Genomic DNA, 12,773 nt, shown 5'->3' on the forward strand with positions numbered 1-12,773 from the left:
TTGATGTTTGGTTTTAAGTTCAGCTGAATGGGGCAAATTTCTATAAAATGTGTATATGAGCACTTGAAAATACTGGTGATAAAAACCAATTTTATCAGGTGATCACCAAAAACAATTAAAAACTTCAGGATTAGCAAGTTTCAACAAATGGCAAAATTTTCTTCCAAATCCTGACCTAGTAACTGATACGAGAACTACATAAGATTATTCACAGCATAATATGTTTTAAATACCCTATTAAAAAGATACCTTTGCCATAACTTTGATATTGTACTTACAGTTGATTAAATTTGGGAATGCTGATGTGGTAGGTAAGGGAAACGATTTATCTGATTCTTGAGGTAGATGTTCTTGGGGTTTAGTTATCTGATTGGACTTTAAGTTGAGTGACTGTTAGCGTAGGGTTGATTTTATTTTATTTAAACATTCTGATTTATGTGAAATACAGCATTGGTCTGGCTTGTACTTGGTCTTGGTGACTGATTTTTGCAAACAAATGGGGAAAAAACACTTTGTGATTATTGTTACAAACTTTAAAAATTACATTTTCATAATGATAAGGTAAAATAGAAGTTGACTTGAGAGAAGGTGTAATTGCCTAGGGTCCTGATTGTATGCTGTAGTCATAAAAGACACTGAAAATCAAACAGCTCTATGCGCAACCTGACCAGGAAAGGTTGTTTCCTAGCTCTCTGTATACATATATTTCAGCAACACAGCTGAGCAAATTCAGACTCTATGGTTCTTAAATAAAATAGTTGCTCATTCTTGTGTTTTGTAAGCTGTTGTTTAGTTTATGATGGATTGGTTTCCTTCTTAGTCTGGAAGTTTGTCAGTTCACTATTAGTATGTCTCATTTGCTGTTATTACCTCATTAATTATTACTGTGTTACCACCTCCCTGCTATTTCTGCAGGTTCCTGCCTCTTCCATTGCAGTGAAAGTGGTGTTTCCCTGATTGTGTTACAAATTGGTTCAGGAACATAAAATAAGCCAAAAGTAAACTTTCAAAAATTATTAGTTTGTATATATTTTAGTTCTCTGAATTGGCTCAGATTGAGCAGACACATAACCTGGTTGACAGAGATGGTGAAAAGAAGGAAGGTGATGCTGGTTCTTTCGGAAAGGATCTGAGCAGCAGCAACTCTAGATCTGCTTCATCTCTCATAGAGCCACTCCCTGACCCAAACAGTTGTTCAGAGCCCTGTTGTTTGCATACTACTGATGTGATCTCTGAGTTTATAGCCAATAATTTGTTGTTGTAGAAGTCCTCTCTGTCCCTTTTCCCCTATAGTGTTGCTTTTTGAGCTTCAAAAGGGGTTAGTGTGAGCTGTTATTGCTAACATTTAGCATATTTGTAAATGGTAACACATTTTCTGAAGACTTAAAACGCTCTTCTGATTAAGTTCCAAAACAGAATGGTGGTTTTCATTCACATTAAAAATAGCGTAGTTAACTAGAAATAAGTTGAGCCTTTTTAAAACTGTAAGTGGTTAGAGCTGAACTTAAGTGTGGCTCATGAGTTGAATGGGCAGAAAGCACTTCTGATACTTTGCAGCTCTTGTCGAGGTTGTTTAAAATACAGGAATGAAAACCTATTTTTCATGTAAATAACTCGGAATTCTGGAATAATTCTTCTGAAAGACATATATGTCTTGAGATTAAGATGAAGAAGGAAACAAAAAAAAAGTTGGAGTAGTAGTTCTGAAGGAAGAATTTAGGAATTTCTAAGAAAGCATTGAAAATTGTTTCATACTGGCCTGCTGATGGCTGATACAGGCCAAAGCTGACGAGGTGTGATAAATCCACACCTACTCCTTTTGTGGACAAATCATCGCTTAACTTGCAGTCTTCCATCTTCGGGCAGGATTACAAGGTCAGTGCTCCGGCTTCTAAAATCTTTCAAGGCTGCTGATAATATTGAATTTGGGTTAAAAAAGGAAATGAAGAAAAATGGAAGTGAATCAAGTTATGAAGCTTGAAGCCAGGTGAAAACGTCATTTAAAAATATTGATAAAATTTGAGCAGATCAACAATGAAATTAATTTACTACATAAACTGATCTTCTGCGTTGGGAAACCTCAGAATAATGACAACTTGTCAGAGATAGGAAGTAAGTAGTTTAAAGAAATACTTTGAGATAATTGAAAGCATTGCTGGGTGCTGCCACCTAGGTCAGAGAGCTGTGGCCAGATGGGTAGTAACAAAGGTGATTTTCCCTTATAAGCTGCTTGAGAGATAAAATGGATAAAATGCTACAAAATACTTTGTCTCTTGAGGCCGTGAAAGCTACCTCTGACAGTGAATAGTGCAGTTGTTTTAAAAATCAGAAATTGACTTTTCAACAAGTCTTCAACAAGGTTGTTTTGGGCTTCATATTGCAAGCTGATCGTAGCAATTTCAGATTTCCATTCCTTTATTTTAAATTGTCTCTCTAAAATCTCATCAGAAGGTACTTCCTTTCTTCTTGTTTTCATTGGGTTATCTTCTAAAAAATTGTCTGATAAGCATGTGATGGTTTCCAAAAGGTGAAGCATCTGGCTCTGTTAGCAGGTTTTTACTGACACATGTTGATGATGTGCTTTGGTAGCTCTTAGTTGGCCTTTCTCTGTACTGAGCTTTTGTCCCTTCAGAGATGAAAATCCCCTCTGCTGCTTACGTTCCTGCTGAGCCTTCCTGAGGTGGCGTGGTGCTGGGGCTGAAATGATCCAACAGCTAAGCTGAGCTATTAAGGGGTTGGTTCTTTCCTCTACCCACACTGGGCACGTTTCCATCCCCTGCCTTCCTAGCAGCACTGGCATTTCCAGCTACAGTTTGCGAAGCTGCCAGTTTGACTCAGGGAAGCTCCTGCATAATAGCTGATTAACTGTTTTTGTGATCACGTTGAAGCCACAAGCATTATTTAAGCAAGAAGGAAAATTACTTAGGGTTAAGAATGTTGCCAGGAAGCTCACAGCTGTAGAAGAAAAGGTATGAGCTAGCGTCTAGCAGTGGTAACAGTAGCCTGGTGATGGCTTTGTACTTGGTTGGTTGTGTTCAGGTGTATTTATATTCAATTAAAATTTTGTTTGTAACGATGAAAGAAAAAAAAAAACAACAACTCACATCTCCATCTAATTTCACCCCCAAATCATGGAAGAATTGAAGGATCTCTTGTCCTGCTATATTTCTGTTGACTTTAGCAAAGAATAGAGGAGTTGAGATACTTTTACGGTAACTGACTTTTGTAGGTTATTTTTCTTGTGGGAAGTGTCAGGATGCCATGGTGTAAGGTTTCTTACTTACCTGTCTTAACAGTAATGCTGCCCCTTCCTTCATGGGTTCGTACTTACGTAGCTTTAAAACCATCAGACTGTAGAGGGAGGTGGCATGCTCACCGTGGAATTTTATTCGGAGGAGACCCTGTGCCCTGTGTGACGTGCCCTGTCCCATCTCTTCCGAGTCGTTTTTGGGTTTTACATCCTGCTCGTGGGGGCGGTTCTCTTCTGCTTCCAAGCCTATGTAGACACCTTAGGACAACACGATAGAGCAACATCTGTGATTAGGTTAACTTCTAATGGTTTAATCGTAATCCACAAATTGCAGCACGTTGGGCCTTGTAGGTTTTGACTAATTTTATATGAACACAGAAACCTTGGTTTGGTTGGATTCTGCTTGGATTACTTGGTTGGTGGTGTGGAGTGAGGCCACTGGGAGCACCAACATTGCAATAACCCAGTAGTTATTTTTATGTTGCCTCATACCCTTCTCCATTTAAACTAAATACAAACAGACAGCAATGTTCTGGTGTTGTTATCCATTACTTTTTGAACACGTTTGGATTGTCTAAACTGATGAGAGGAATCTTGCCACAGCCATTACTTGTCTCTTGCTATCTGAATCACGGCCCTGGCTGTGAGCAGACTGCCAGTGAAAGTTATAAACCTGCGTGCTGGATTGCTGCTGCGACTGCAGATAGGACAAGCTTGGTCTCTGGGAGCACTTTTAAAATTAAAAGGTGCAAATGTGGTATGTGAGTGATAATTAAATGGTTTGTGTCTGGTTAAAATGAACACCGCTAGGGTGGATGTGTTCTGTGGTAGAAGCTTACGGAGTGCTGCATGCAGCAGGAGAAGGGACCGCAGAGGGAAGGTTTAGCCAAAGTTTATGGGTGGGGAAATAGTGTGAGAAGTGATTTCATTAATTAACCAGCTCTGCCACGTGAAATAATGATTGTATATTCCTGCAGAGCAAGACATTATTTCCCAAAATGCGTTGTACCACACAGCATTTTATCAGTTGCTTACTAAGAGCTGCTGTGCTGTGCTTGCAGCATTTCAGAAATTGTGTTGGTTTTTTCTTGTTACTGCTAATAAAAATCCCATTACTTTTAAACTTGGGAAGTTATTTCATTGATATAAAGCAGGCTTAAGTTCTTGTAGATCTCAGAGTAGGAGAACTGTGTGTGTGACTATATACCTAAGTATCTATCACCGAGTGTGTTCTATTTGTATCAGTGTATTAACGTGTCCCAGCACATTAAGAAGGTTAAGAAGTTGAAGACTATGATCTCTGAAGAAAGATTGAAAAGAGTAAGGCTTTCTACCCTAGAAAATAAGATTACTAACAGGAAAAACTTTCCACCGTGTAAAAGCTTAGTGAGAGACTTTGAGTGAGATTTTACACAAGTTGGAGAAAGGAAAAGGCAGAATTTATCTGGAGTTGCATCAGAGATCATTTAGATTATGCTTCACACACAGTATTTTAGGAGAAGAGAGAGGTCACGGAGTTTTACTTCTTTTGGGGAGGATACATCCTACTCTTATATCGATTATCTCAGATGAAGAAAATGGACTAAACAATCCCTTGAGGTCTCTGTTTTACATTCCCTTATGATATTTTGATAAATGCTCTGTCTGCAATGATTTTTAAGAACAAGAAAAAAACACAAATGTATGAAAATCCATGTCACTGAATTGTAGCCAAGATGTGAGTTCAATATCAGTGCTACACGACTGCCAAACAAACCACAAAAATTATACTAAGACAGTTTTTTCATATTTCTGCTATCATTCACTTAGTCTAAGCAACATTGATCTTTTTTAAAATAACTGCCTTGTTCATGTTAAAATCATAGTCTTTGAAATGGGTTTCTGGATTTATTGGCACAATTTTGCTTGACTAACCATCATTAAAATTTCATCATCCTCTTTTCTAATGTGCTTTGATTGTAAATGCAGTGTTCCAGACCACATCCATTTCTGAGAATGCTGTATTAATGTGCAAGCTGTCAGATCTGGTGGGGAGATGCTGCAAGTTTTTACAAATGCTTCAGTTCTGGCAAGCTCCTTACTCTTCAGGAAACACTAGCCCCAAGGTGGTTCAGAATGAGGACTACAGAAAGGGTCCGTCAGTACGAGGTGCTTGCCTAAAACTGAAGAACGTCTTCATGTGTAGCTTCTCAGTGCTGCCCTTGTTGGGGAAGGTACAAAAGTTGTGAAGTAGTATGGGGAAATGTTTCTGGGGGAGGTGTGAGAATTCACAAATCACTAGACTTCGGCAAGTCGAATGTGTTGGGAATTGATGTAGGTACTGGGTTTTCGTGATTGCCTTCTAGATTTGGTTAAAAGACTTATTTCTGCTTAGAAAAAAATACCTTCTTCATTCATTTCCTATTTAACGTGTAAGATTGAAATCAGCTTGACATTTTAAATGGCACAGTTGAGGTGGTTGGCGTTAAATCATATGGTTGGTCAAAGGCCTGATTGAACTGTTGGTTTGTGTTGATGACTAGAATTGATTTTCTTTACTGAAGAAAACATGTATCAGTAAGCTACAAGAGATTAAATTGGTAATGCTGATAAATTCTCCTTTGCCATCTCAAATGCCAGCTTTCTTAGAGCTGAATAGATAACCCAGCTGATGGCTTTGGTTAGTATTTTTCAGAGGTGTGTAAACTTGACTTCAGCTGATGTCATGGTTGATAGTTCAGGAATTGAGGTCAGTTTTAGATCTGGTAAGACATTCATTCAGTCACCAGTAGGATCCGAGAACGTCTTCCATATGTCCTTCCAAGGAAATAGTTTCCAGAATTTGACCCAATTCTGGTAAATGTTAGGATGTGTAAGCGTATTCTGCAAAATTTGGTATTTTCTGTGAACCCCAGATTCGGACTCCTAATAATTCTGCCAGAGTTGCTTCACATACAGTGCAAACACCTTACGGCGTGGGCAACCCCTCTTAAGTTTGTCGTATGGAATCCCTGGTTTTATCTTTGGTAAAAGTTGAGGAAATTTCTGCAGTGTCTTTTAGCTACAGGGTGGCATTTCAGTTGTATCTAATTCAAACCAGATTTGATGGTGTTCATACACCTTAGATAAGACTCTCAATCGCACCGTTTGCCTGTGTTGATACAGATCTGTTGCCTTGCACAAAAATTGCTGGCTACCTGATCTTTTGGGTTTTGTTTTAATTGCTTGAGCACCAGTAGATGGCAGCATAAGCTGAATTTAGGAACAGTTTTAAGAAGTTTTGACAGGGTGAATGAAAATACAGACACGGATGCACTAGGTCTGTGGATAGACAATTTTTATAGGTATATGTTTGAAAGTTGTATATAACCCTGCCTTGAAAATTTTACAAGTAATGGTCTGCAGTTTACCAGAATGTCTACTGTAAAAGAATGTCTACTGTGCTTCTTTACCAGAATGTCTACAGTGCTTGTGTAAAAACCGAAAAAGAACCTTAATGGTGCTAAGTAAATAAAGCCCATAATAAACATTAGTAGAACAAATTTCAGTTTCTGTAGGCTGCCAGTTTCTTTGTGGTTATAAAAGATGGGAGAGATCTAATGTTCTTATTTCTTTCTAGGCCCTGACTTTGTTGTTTGTGACGAAGGGCACATATTAAAAAATGAAGCATCTGCTGTTTCTAAGGCAATGAATTCTATTCGATCCAGGAGAAGAATAATCCTTACAGGAACACCACTGCAAAATAATCTTATAGAATGTGAGTAGCTTTCTTGTTTAAAGACAGCTTTATTTCTTTGAATGTACTCCTGCCTTTCAGCAATATACATGTATTAGTAGAGATAGTTTGATTGCCATTTTACATGCTGAAGCTGTTTGCTATGTTTCTACAACAACAGAAAAATAACAAGATTTTTGTTTTGGTTTTCATTTTGCATACTTAATTAATGTCTTGAGATGCATTTGTATGATAGCTTAAACCAAATTAAGCTGAAGCTGTTGGGAGCCTGGCCTTTCCTCCATCCCTTTCCTTGGCGTGGCCTTGCATACATCTGATTCCACAGGGAGCCAGTGTAAGGAGTATCAGACCATGAATGCTGAATAGCTTTCTGACAGTTCAGTTCCTTGGTGTGGCTCACCGAAGGATCAGATGAGTCTCAACATGTCCAGAGGGAAAGGGAGGGAGTATTTAGAGGGGAAATGGGTGGACCAGGTCTAGCAGGAGCATAAATTTAAATTGTTTTAAATTATTATAGAGCAGTGTTCTTAGAAAACTTGTTAAAATAGTAATTTATTTTACTGCCTCGGGAATTTCATTCTATATTAGCTTGTAATATTTGCTCCTGTTTGTTAATAATGCAGTAATATTTCTTTCTTTTGAGTTATACTTTTGGATCTGTTTCCAAATATTTACAAATATGATTTGTCATTTAATTGCTATGGTGTACAGAAGCTCTCAAACTTTGTTTAGCACCTAAGATGAGGTAGTGTTAAATCTGACATTAAGTTTAGAAGTCACCTTTTTGCCTACAGTGCGTATCAATTTAAGATGCCTTTTTCTGAAAATGCTATTTTCTTTTTTTTTTTGCTTAAGAGAAAGCTCTTATTTTAGATATGACACATTCATTTTGTGTTAGAAATAATCCTAGTGCTGTACTTTAACTTTTCAACAACTGTAGCTTGATCTTTTTGTTCCAGATCACTGCATGGTTAACTTTATTAAGGAGAATTTGCTTGGTTCCATTAAAGAATTCCGAAATCGATTCATAAATCCAATTCAGAATGGTCAGTGCGCGGACTCCACTCTGGTAGATGTCAGAGTAATGAAGAAGCGTGCACATATTCTCTATGAGATGTTAGCTGGATGCGTTCAGGTAAGAACAGTTTGACTGTAACTAATTACTTGAATTAGCTGCAGGCATGGGGGTGAGTTATTTCATCTTCTTCTGATAAAAGTGCATGTTACTTTCTACTTAAATACTTCCCCAGGTTACTAGATTTCTGTGTTATTCACTGCAGCTAGAAAACCTTTTTTTAAAAAAACATAGTTTTTATCCTGATACCAGTATCTCCTAAGCAGGATATATCCAGATATTAGAGAACACGTTTTTGTTAGGAGAGTAAAAAAAAAATACATGATAGAGTAGGATGCCAGTTACTTGGAAACACTCTTTTAATTTCATGTATACATTTAAAGAATACATGCTTGAAAATTCATCTGCTTAAAAGCTGCAGAGAAAGTTTGATCCATAAAGAAAGATCCATAAATAAAGTTTGATCCATAGTTTGTCACTTGGTTCTGGTTTCCTATTTTTTGATTTGAGAGAATCAGAACAATTGAGAAGAGGAGAGAAGGCAGTTTAATTGGGTCTAAAAGGGTGAAGAACTTATCCTTAAATGAGAAGAAAAACAAAACAACAAAGAAACCTTAACCTCCCTACATTTCTGGAATGATGGCTGGCCTCCATCTCTCGAGTTTACCTGCTGTAGTACTGCACCTCATGTGCCACCAGCACAGCGTTACTGCTGTTCCCCTCTATAAACTCGGGCACCAGGAGAGGTGTGATGCTGTGTAGGCTCCCAGGGCCTCTTCTGGCTGTGCTTCTGCAGACCTGCCTGTCCCTGTCCTGGCACAGCCTTGCTTTGGGCAAGGGCAGGGACACAGCACCCTCTGGTCATGTCAGAGCGGAGTCTGCCCCCTTCACATAGGATCACCTTGTATTTTTTTCCATGTGCAGTTGATCGTTGGTTAAGTAGTCCCGGTGGGTTTGAGTTAGGTCAGATGGTCATAGTGGGATAGTCCCATGAGTAGATAGCTCTCCTTGAAAGGAATAAAAAGGCTTATGGCAGTGTGTAGTGCTGGGAAAGGACTTCCTGTCATAGGATGAGTATCTTGGAAGTATGAGTAGTAGCAAGAGGATAACACACAACCCTACACCTCTGTACAGCAGTACAGGAACACAAACTATTCTCCATTACAGTCTGCTCATCTCATAAAAGAGGTAGCATGAAAACTGTGGTTATTGTAAATACACATACGAAAACATTTAATTTCCTCAAGCACTTTCTGGAATCAATACTTACGAGCTGTTATGGATAAATTAGTCCTGCAACAAAATTAGTCCTGCTGCAAAATTAGTCCTGTTAGCTGAGGACCTTACCATTGTTCTGCGCTGATGGATTATCCCACAGCATGCTGCACAAAGCAGGTCCTGTCCACGGGGAGAAACTCTCATTTCATCTATTGTGTAATTTCTCCACAAGAAAACAACTCTGTTCCTAAGGAATGTTCGCATGGGAGCTTCTCGCTACCCTTCCAGATAAAAGCAAGGCCGTGCAGGTGGTGTAATTGCTGGTGCCAGGTGGGAGCTGCCCGCAGGCTCTGCTGCTCGCAGCCATCTGGCTGGGGTTATCCTGCAGCCCAGGGGTTTGTGCTGCACGGCACAAGCCCGACAGCCACGCTGGGTGAGTGGCGCAGCACAGGCTCGAGCCCCCTGGGGCTGCTCCATGGGTCCCCAGGTCCTGAGCAGTGTCTCGGCAAGGATCAATGCACCCTGTGCCATTTGAATGAAGGTGCAGACGGAGAGATACGGAGTCTAGTGTAATAGGAGAAAAGATGAAAACAAGTAAATTTTATTTTGTAGTCAACTTTGCAAGGACTTGGAAATGGGACACGGGGGGTCACTGCATTTACTGTGTAAGGTGGGCCTTACAGCGCCTGTACAGGGATTTCTCTATTTATTTATTTATTTTTTATTCTTTGTGGTAGGAGAGAACGTAAATCATTGTAAGATATGCGTGGTGCCTTGCCATTGGAGATGCCTGAAGTTCTTAAGCTCTCAGTAGTCATTTTCATGTTTATAATGACTAAAATCTCGCTTTTAAAATTACAGAGGAAAGATTACACAGCGTTAACAAAGTTCCTCCCACCAAAATATGAGTATGTTCTAGAAGTTAGAATGACACCTATTCAGTGCAAACTCTACCAGTACTACTTGGATCATTTGACAGGTATGTGCCTACAGTTGGCTCAGGTAACAAGATTAATGGTTATTTACTATGGGGCTTTTGCTGTGGTTGGAAGAGTTGTTAGATATCTAAAATCAGCCCTATAGGCATATTTTTCTGCTTCCCGTAAGGTTGACCTTAGCTCCGAAGCTTGAATTTTAGCAAAATGTTTGGTGGTGCATAAATATTCTTGGAGGAATAGTACTATATGTATCTCAACAGCAGTCCTCCCTCAGGTTGTGGTTCATCTCTTCTTTCTTTTTTTTTCCTTTCCTAGACATAAAATGTAATTTATTTAATATTTTGTTCATCTAAGAAACAAAATATTTGCATTAAGATTGGAGGGAGATAAATTAAAATTGAGCTGCACTGCTGTAAGCACACTGCCAAGCCTTGCAATTTCTTTTTTAATTGTTATACCTGAAACTGTTATTTGTCAAATGTGGCTCTTCTGTGGAACTCTCTTCTGTTGTTCTCTAAATCCCTCAAGTCTGGCTTTCACAATGACCATTCTCACCTCTTTGCACTTAATGTAAACTTGGTTAACTGTAAAAGTAAGGTGTATGAGGAGGGAAGAAGAAATGTACCACTGTGGGCTGCTCTACTGTTCACTTATATGAGAGAGAAAACTCTGCAGCTTGTAATTTTAGTGTATCAAGGTGTCAAAATGTCAACACTTCTGTATGGTGGTGCCACACAGGACTACTAGAGTGGGAATCTCAAGGAGCTCTTCAGGGAGCTTTTCTGTACCGCTGGGCATTGTGCAGCCACATTCCTCAGCAGCAGCTTTTGGGTTCTGGAACAATTTGGTTTGTTTATATACCACACAGAATAATTGTCTTAATGATTGTGCATTGAATTACATTGTCGTGTTTAAGGTGCTCTGATGGGCTTTTGTTAAACCTTGAAACACGTATTCCCTTTCTGCAGTTGCTACAAAATGTATTACGTAGTCTGCTGTGCCAGTTCAGTAGTATTGATATCCTTTTTTCTCTATTTTTTTTTTTTGCACCTGTTAAGCCACCTGCCTTAATGCCCGCCTGTTGCTGCTGCAGGAATTTTTAAACTATATTCTTCTATTCTGGTTACTCTGCCAAATTTAATTACAGAGATTAATTGCATCTCAAATCAAGCGGTGATTTACAGCAGTATGGAGTTCACTGTGTTGTCTTAATTACTTTAGGTTCTGGTTAGTGCAGTTTCTATCACCTAGCCAAACTGCCAGCTAGATTTCCTTTCTACACCTGTGTCGTGTGATGCCTTCATTTGATGCAAGTTATGGAAGTAGAGTTTTAAAGGACCTGTGAAAGCAATTTCACTTCCAGTGATAATCTCCAGTAATGATTGCACATCTACATGCAGATTGCTCCTTTTAGCCTTGCATTCGAAGGGAGTAAAAACTTCTTGCTTTATGTATTTTTTTTTAAAAGGAAGTAAAAGCTTCTTAGATTACTAGTACTTCAGAACAGTACACAAGCAAGCCCAAACTTTGATGCAGTGCTCACACCTAATGAGCTCCGTATTGCAGTCTGTCCTGTGTTGCTGCATTGACTCCTCTTTCTAGAAATGTGCTGAAACGCCGCTTATTTGCATTCCATGGCCTTCATCATTCTAAATGCCTTCCAAAAGCAAGTAGCCTAAAATGATAAGCATTAGTTATTTACTCTACAAGCATGCATCCAAATGGTTTAGGTTAAATCATCCTAGTTCTTCATGGTGTCCTGTAACTTTCAAGAGTTACAATAGTTCTGTAGGTTTCCTTTGGCCTATTTCTAATACAAAGCAGGACTGGTTTTGCAGTTTCAGACTCTACAGCCCTGACTTTGTTGGTCTGGCATGCTTTTAGATGGTGAAGTATATCTTTTATGGATTGTGGATTAGCATAAGAGCTGGTGCTGTGTGTTCACAACTGCTTTACGTGGTGCAGAAGTCTTTGCAGACGCTGGCTTTCAGTGCTTCCTTTTTTAATAAAGCAGGCAGCTGATAAGATGAAGTAACCTCTAATCTGGTGTCCCTTAAAGCTAAGGGAAAGACTTCCTCAGGCAAAAAGCCTAATATAATGAGCTTCACGTTTGTTCAGTTGTTGGAACAATTAATTTATTACTGGGTTGTGTGTGTAACTAACTGAGAAAACACACTCCCTCACAGGTAGTTTAATCTGTCCAAACTTCGAGGGCTCAACACAATTATTTGAGCTGAAATCTGCAGCTGTCACAACGGGTTGCACGGTTTCATGAGTTACTAGTCCTTGGTGAGCAGCTTCAACACCCTGAGCTAGTGGAAAGCATCGTTCATTTTCTCTCTCTTCTTCTGGGGTTAGTGTCCTGCCACTGTGGTGAGCTCCATCAGATCATCCTTTAGGGCCAGAGACAATGTGAGAGAGAGGAAAACAAGAGGGGGAGGCAGGAAGAACTGCCTCTTCCAGAGAAAAAAGCTGTGCAAGCTAACCGTGGCCCAGGTCTTCAGAGGAAATCTCTGAAATGGTTACTGACGCCTGCATGAGTACTTTGGATTACCTTTGTATTTAGAGTTCCCCTGA

The 12,773-nt window shown here is 39.3% G+C and overlaps 1 protein-coding gene across 4 annotated transcripts in view; it reads left to right on the forward strand.

Annotated features, from left to right (window-relative positions):
* The window catches only part of ATRX (ATRX chromatin remodeler), an 85,091-nt gene that overhangs the window by 48,600 nt on the left and 23,718 nt on the right, over positions 1 to 12,773 (forward strand). For all 4 annotated transcript variants that reach the window (XM_032196114.1, XM_032196117.1, XM_032196115.1 and 1 more), the window contains 3 exons: positions 6,849 to 6,986; positions 7,925 to 8,100; positions 10,120 to 10,237. In XM_032196114.1, the coding sequence (XP_032052005.1) occupies positions 6,849 to 6,986; positions 7,925 to 8,100; positions 10,120 to 10,237 (432 nt within the window). The remainder of the gene's footprint in view (positions 1 to 6,848; positions 6,987 to 7,924; positions 8,101 to 10,119; positions 10,238 to 12,773) is intronic.

Source organism: Aythya fuligula, chromosome 13 (genome assembly GCF_009819795.1).
Source record: "Aythya fuligula isolate bAytFul2 chromosome 13, bAytFul2.pri, whole genome shotgun sequence".
NCBI classification, from domain to species: domain Eukaryota; kingdom Metazoa; phylum Chordata; class Aves; order Anseriformes; family Anatidae; genus Aythya; species Aythya fuligula.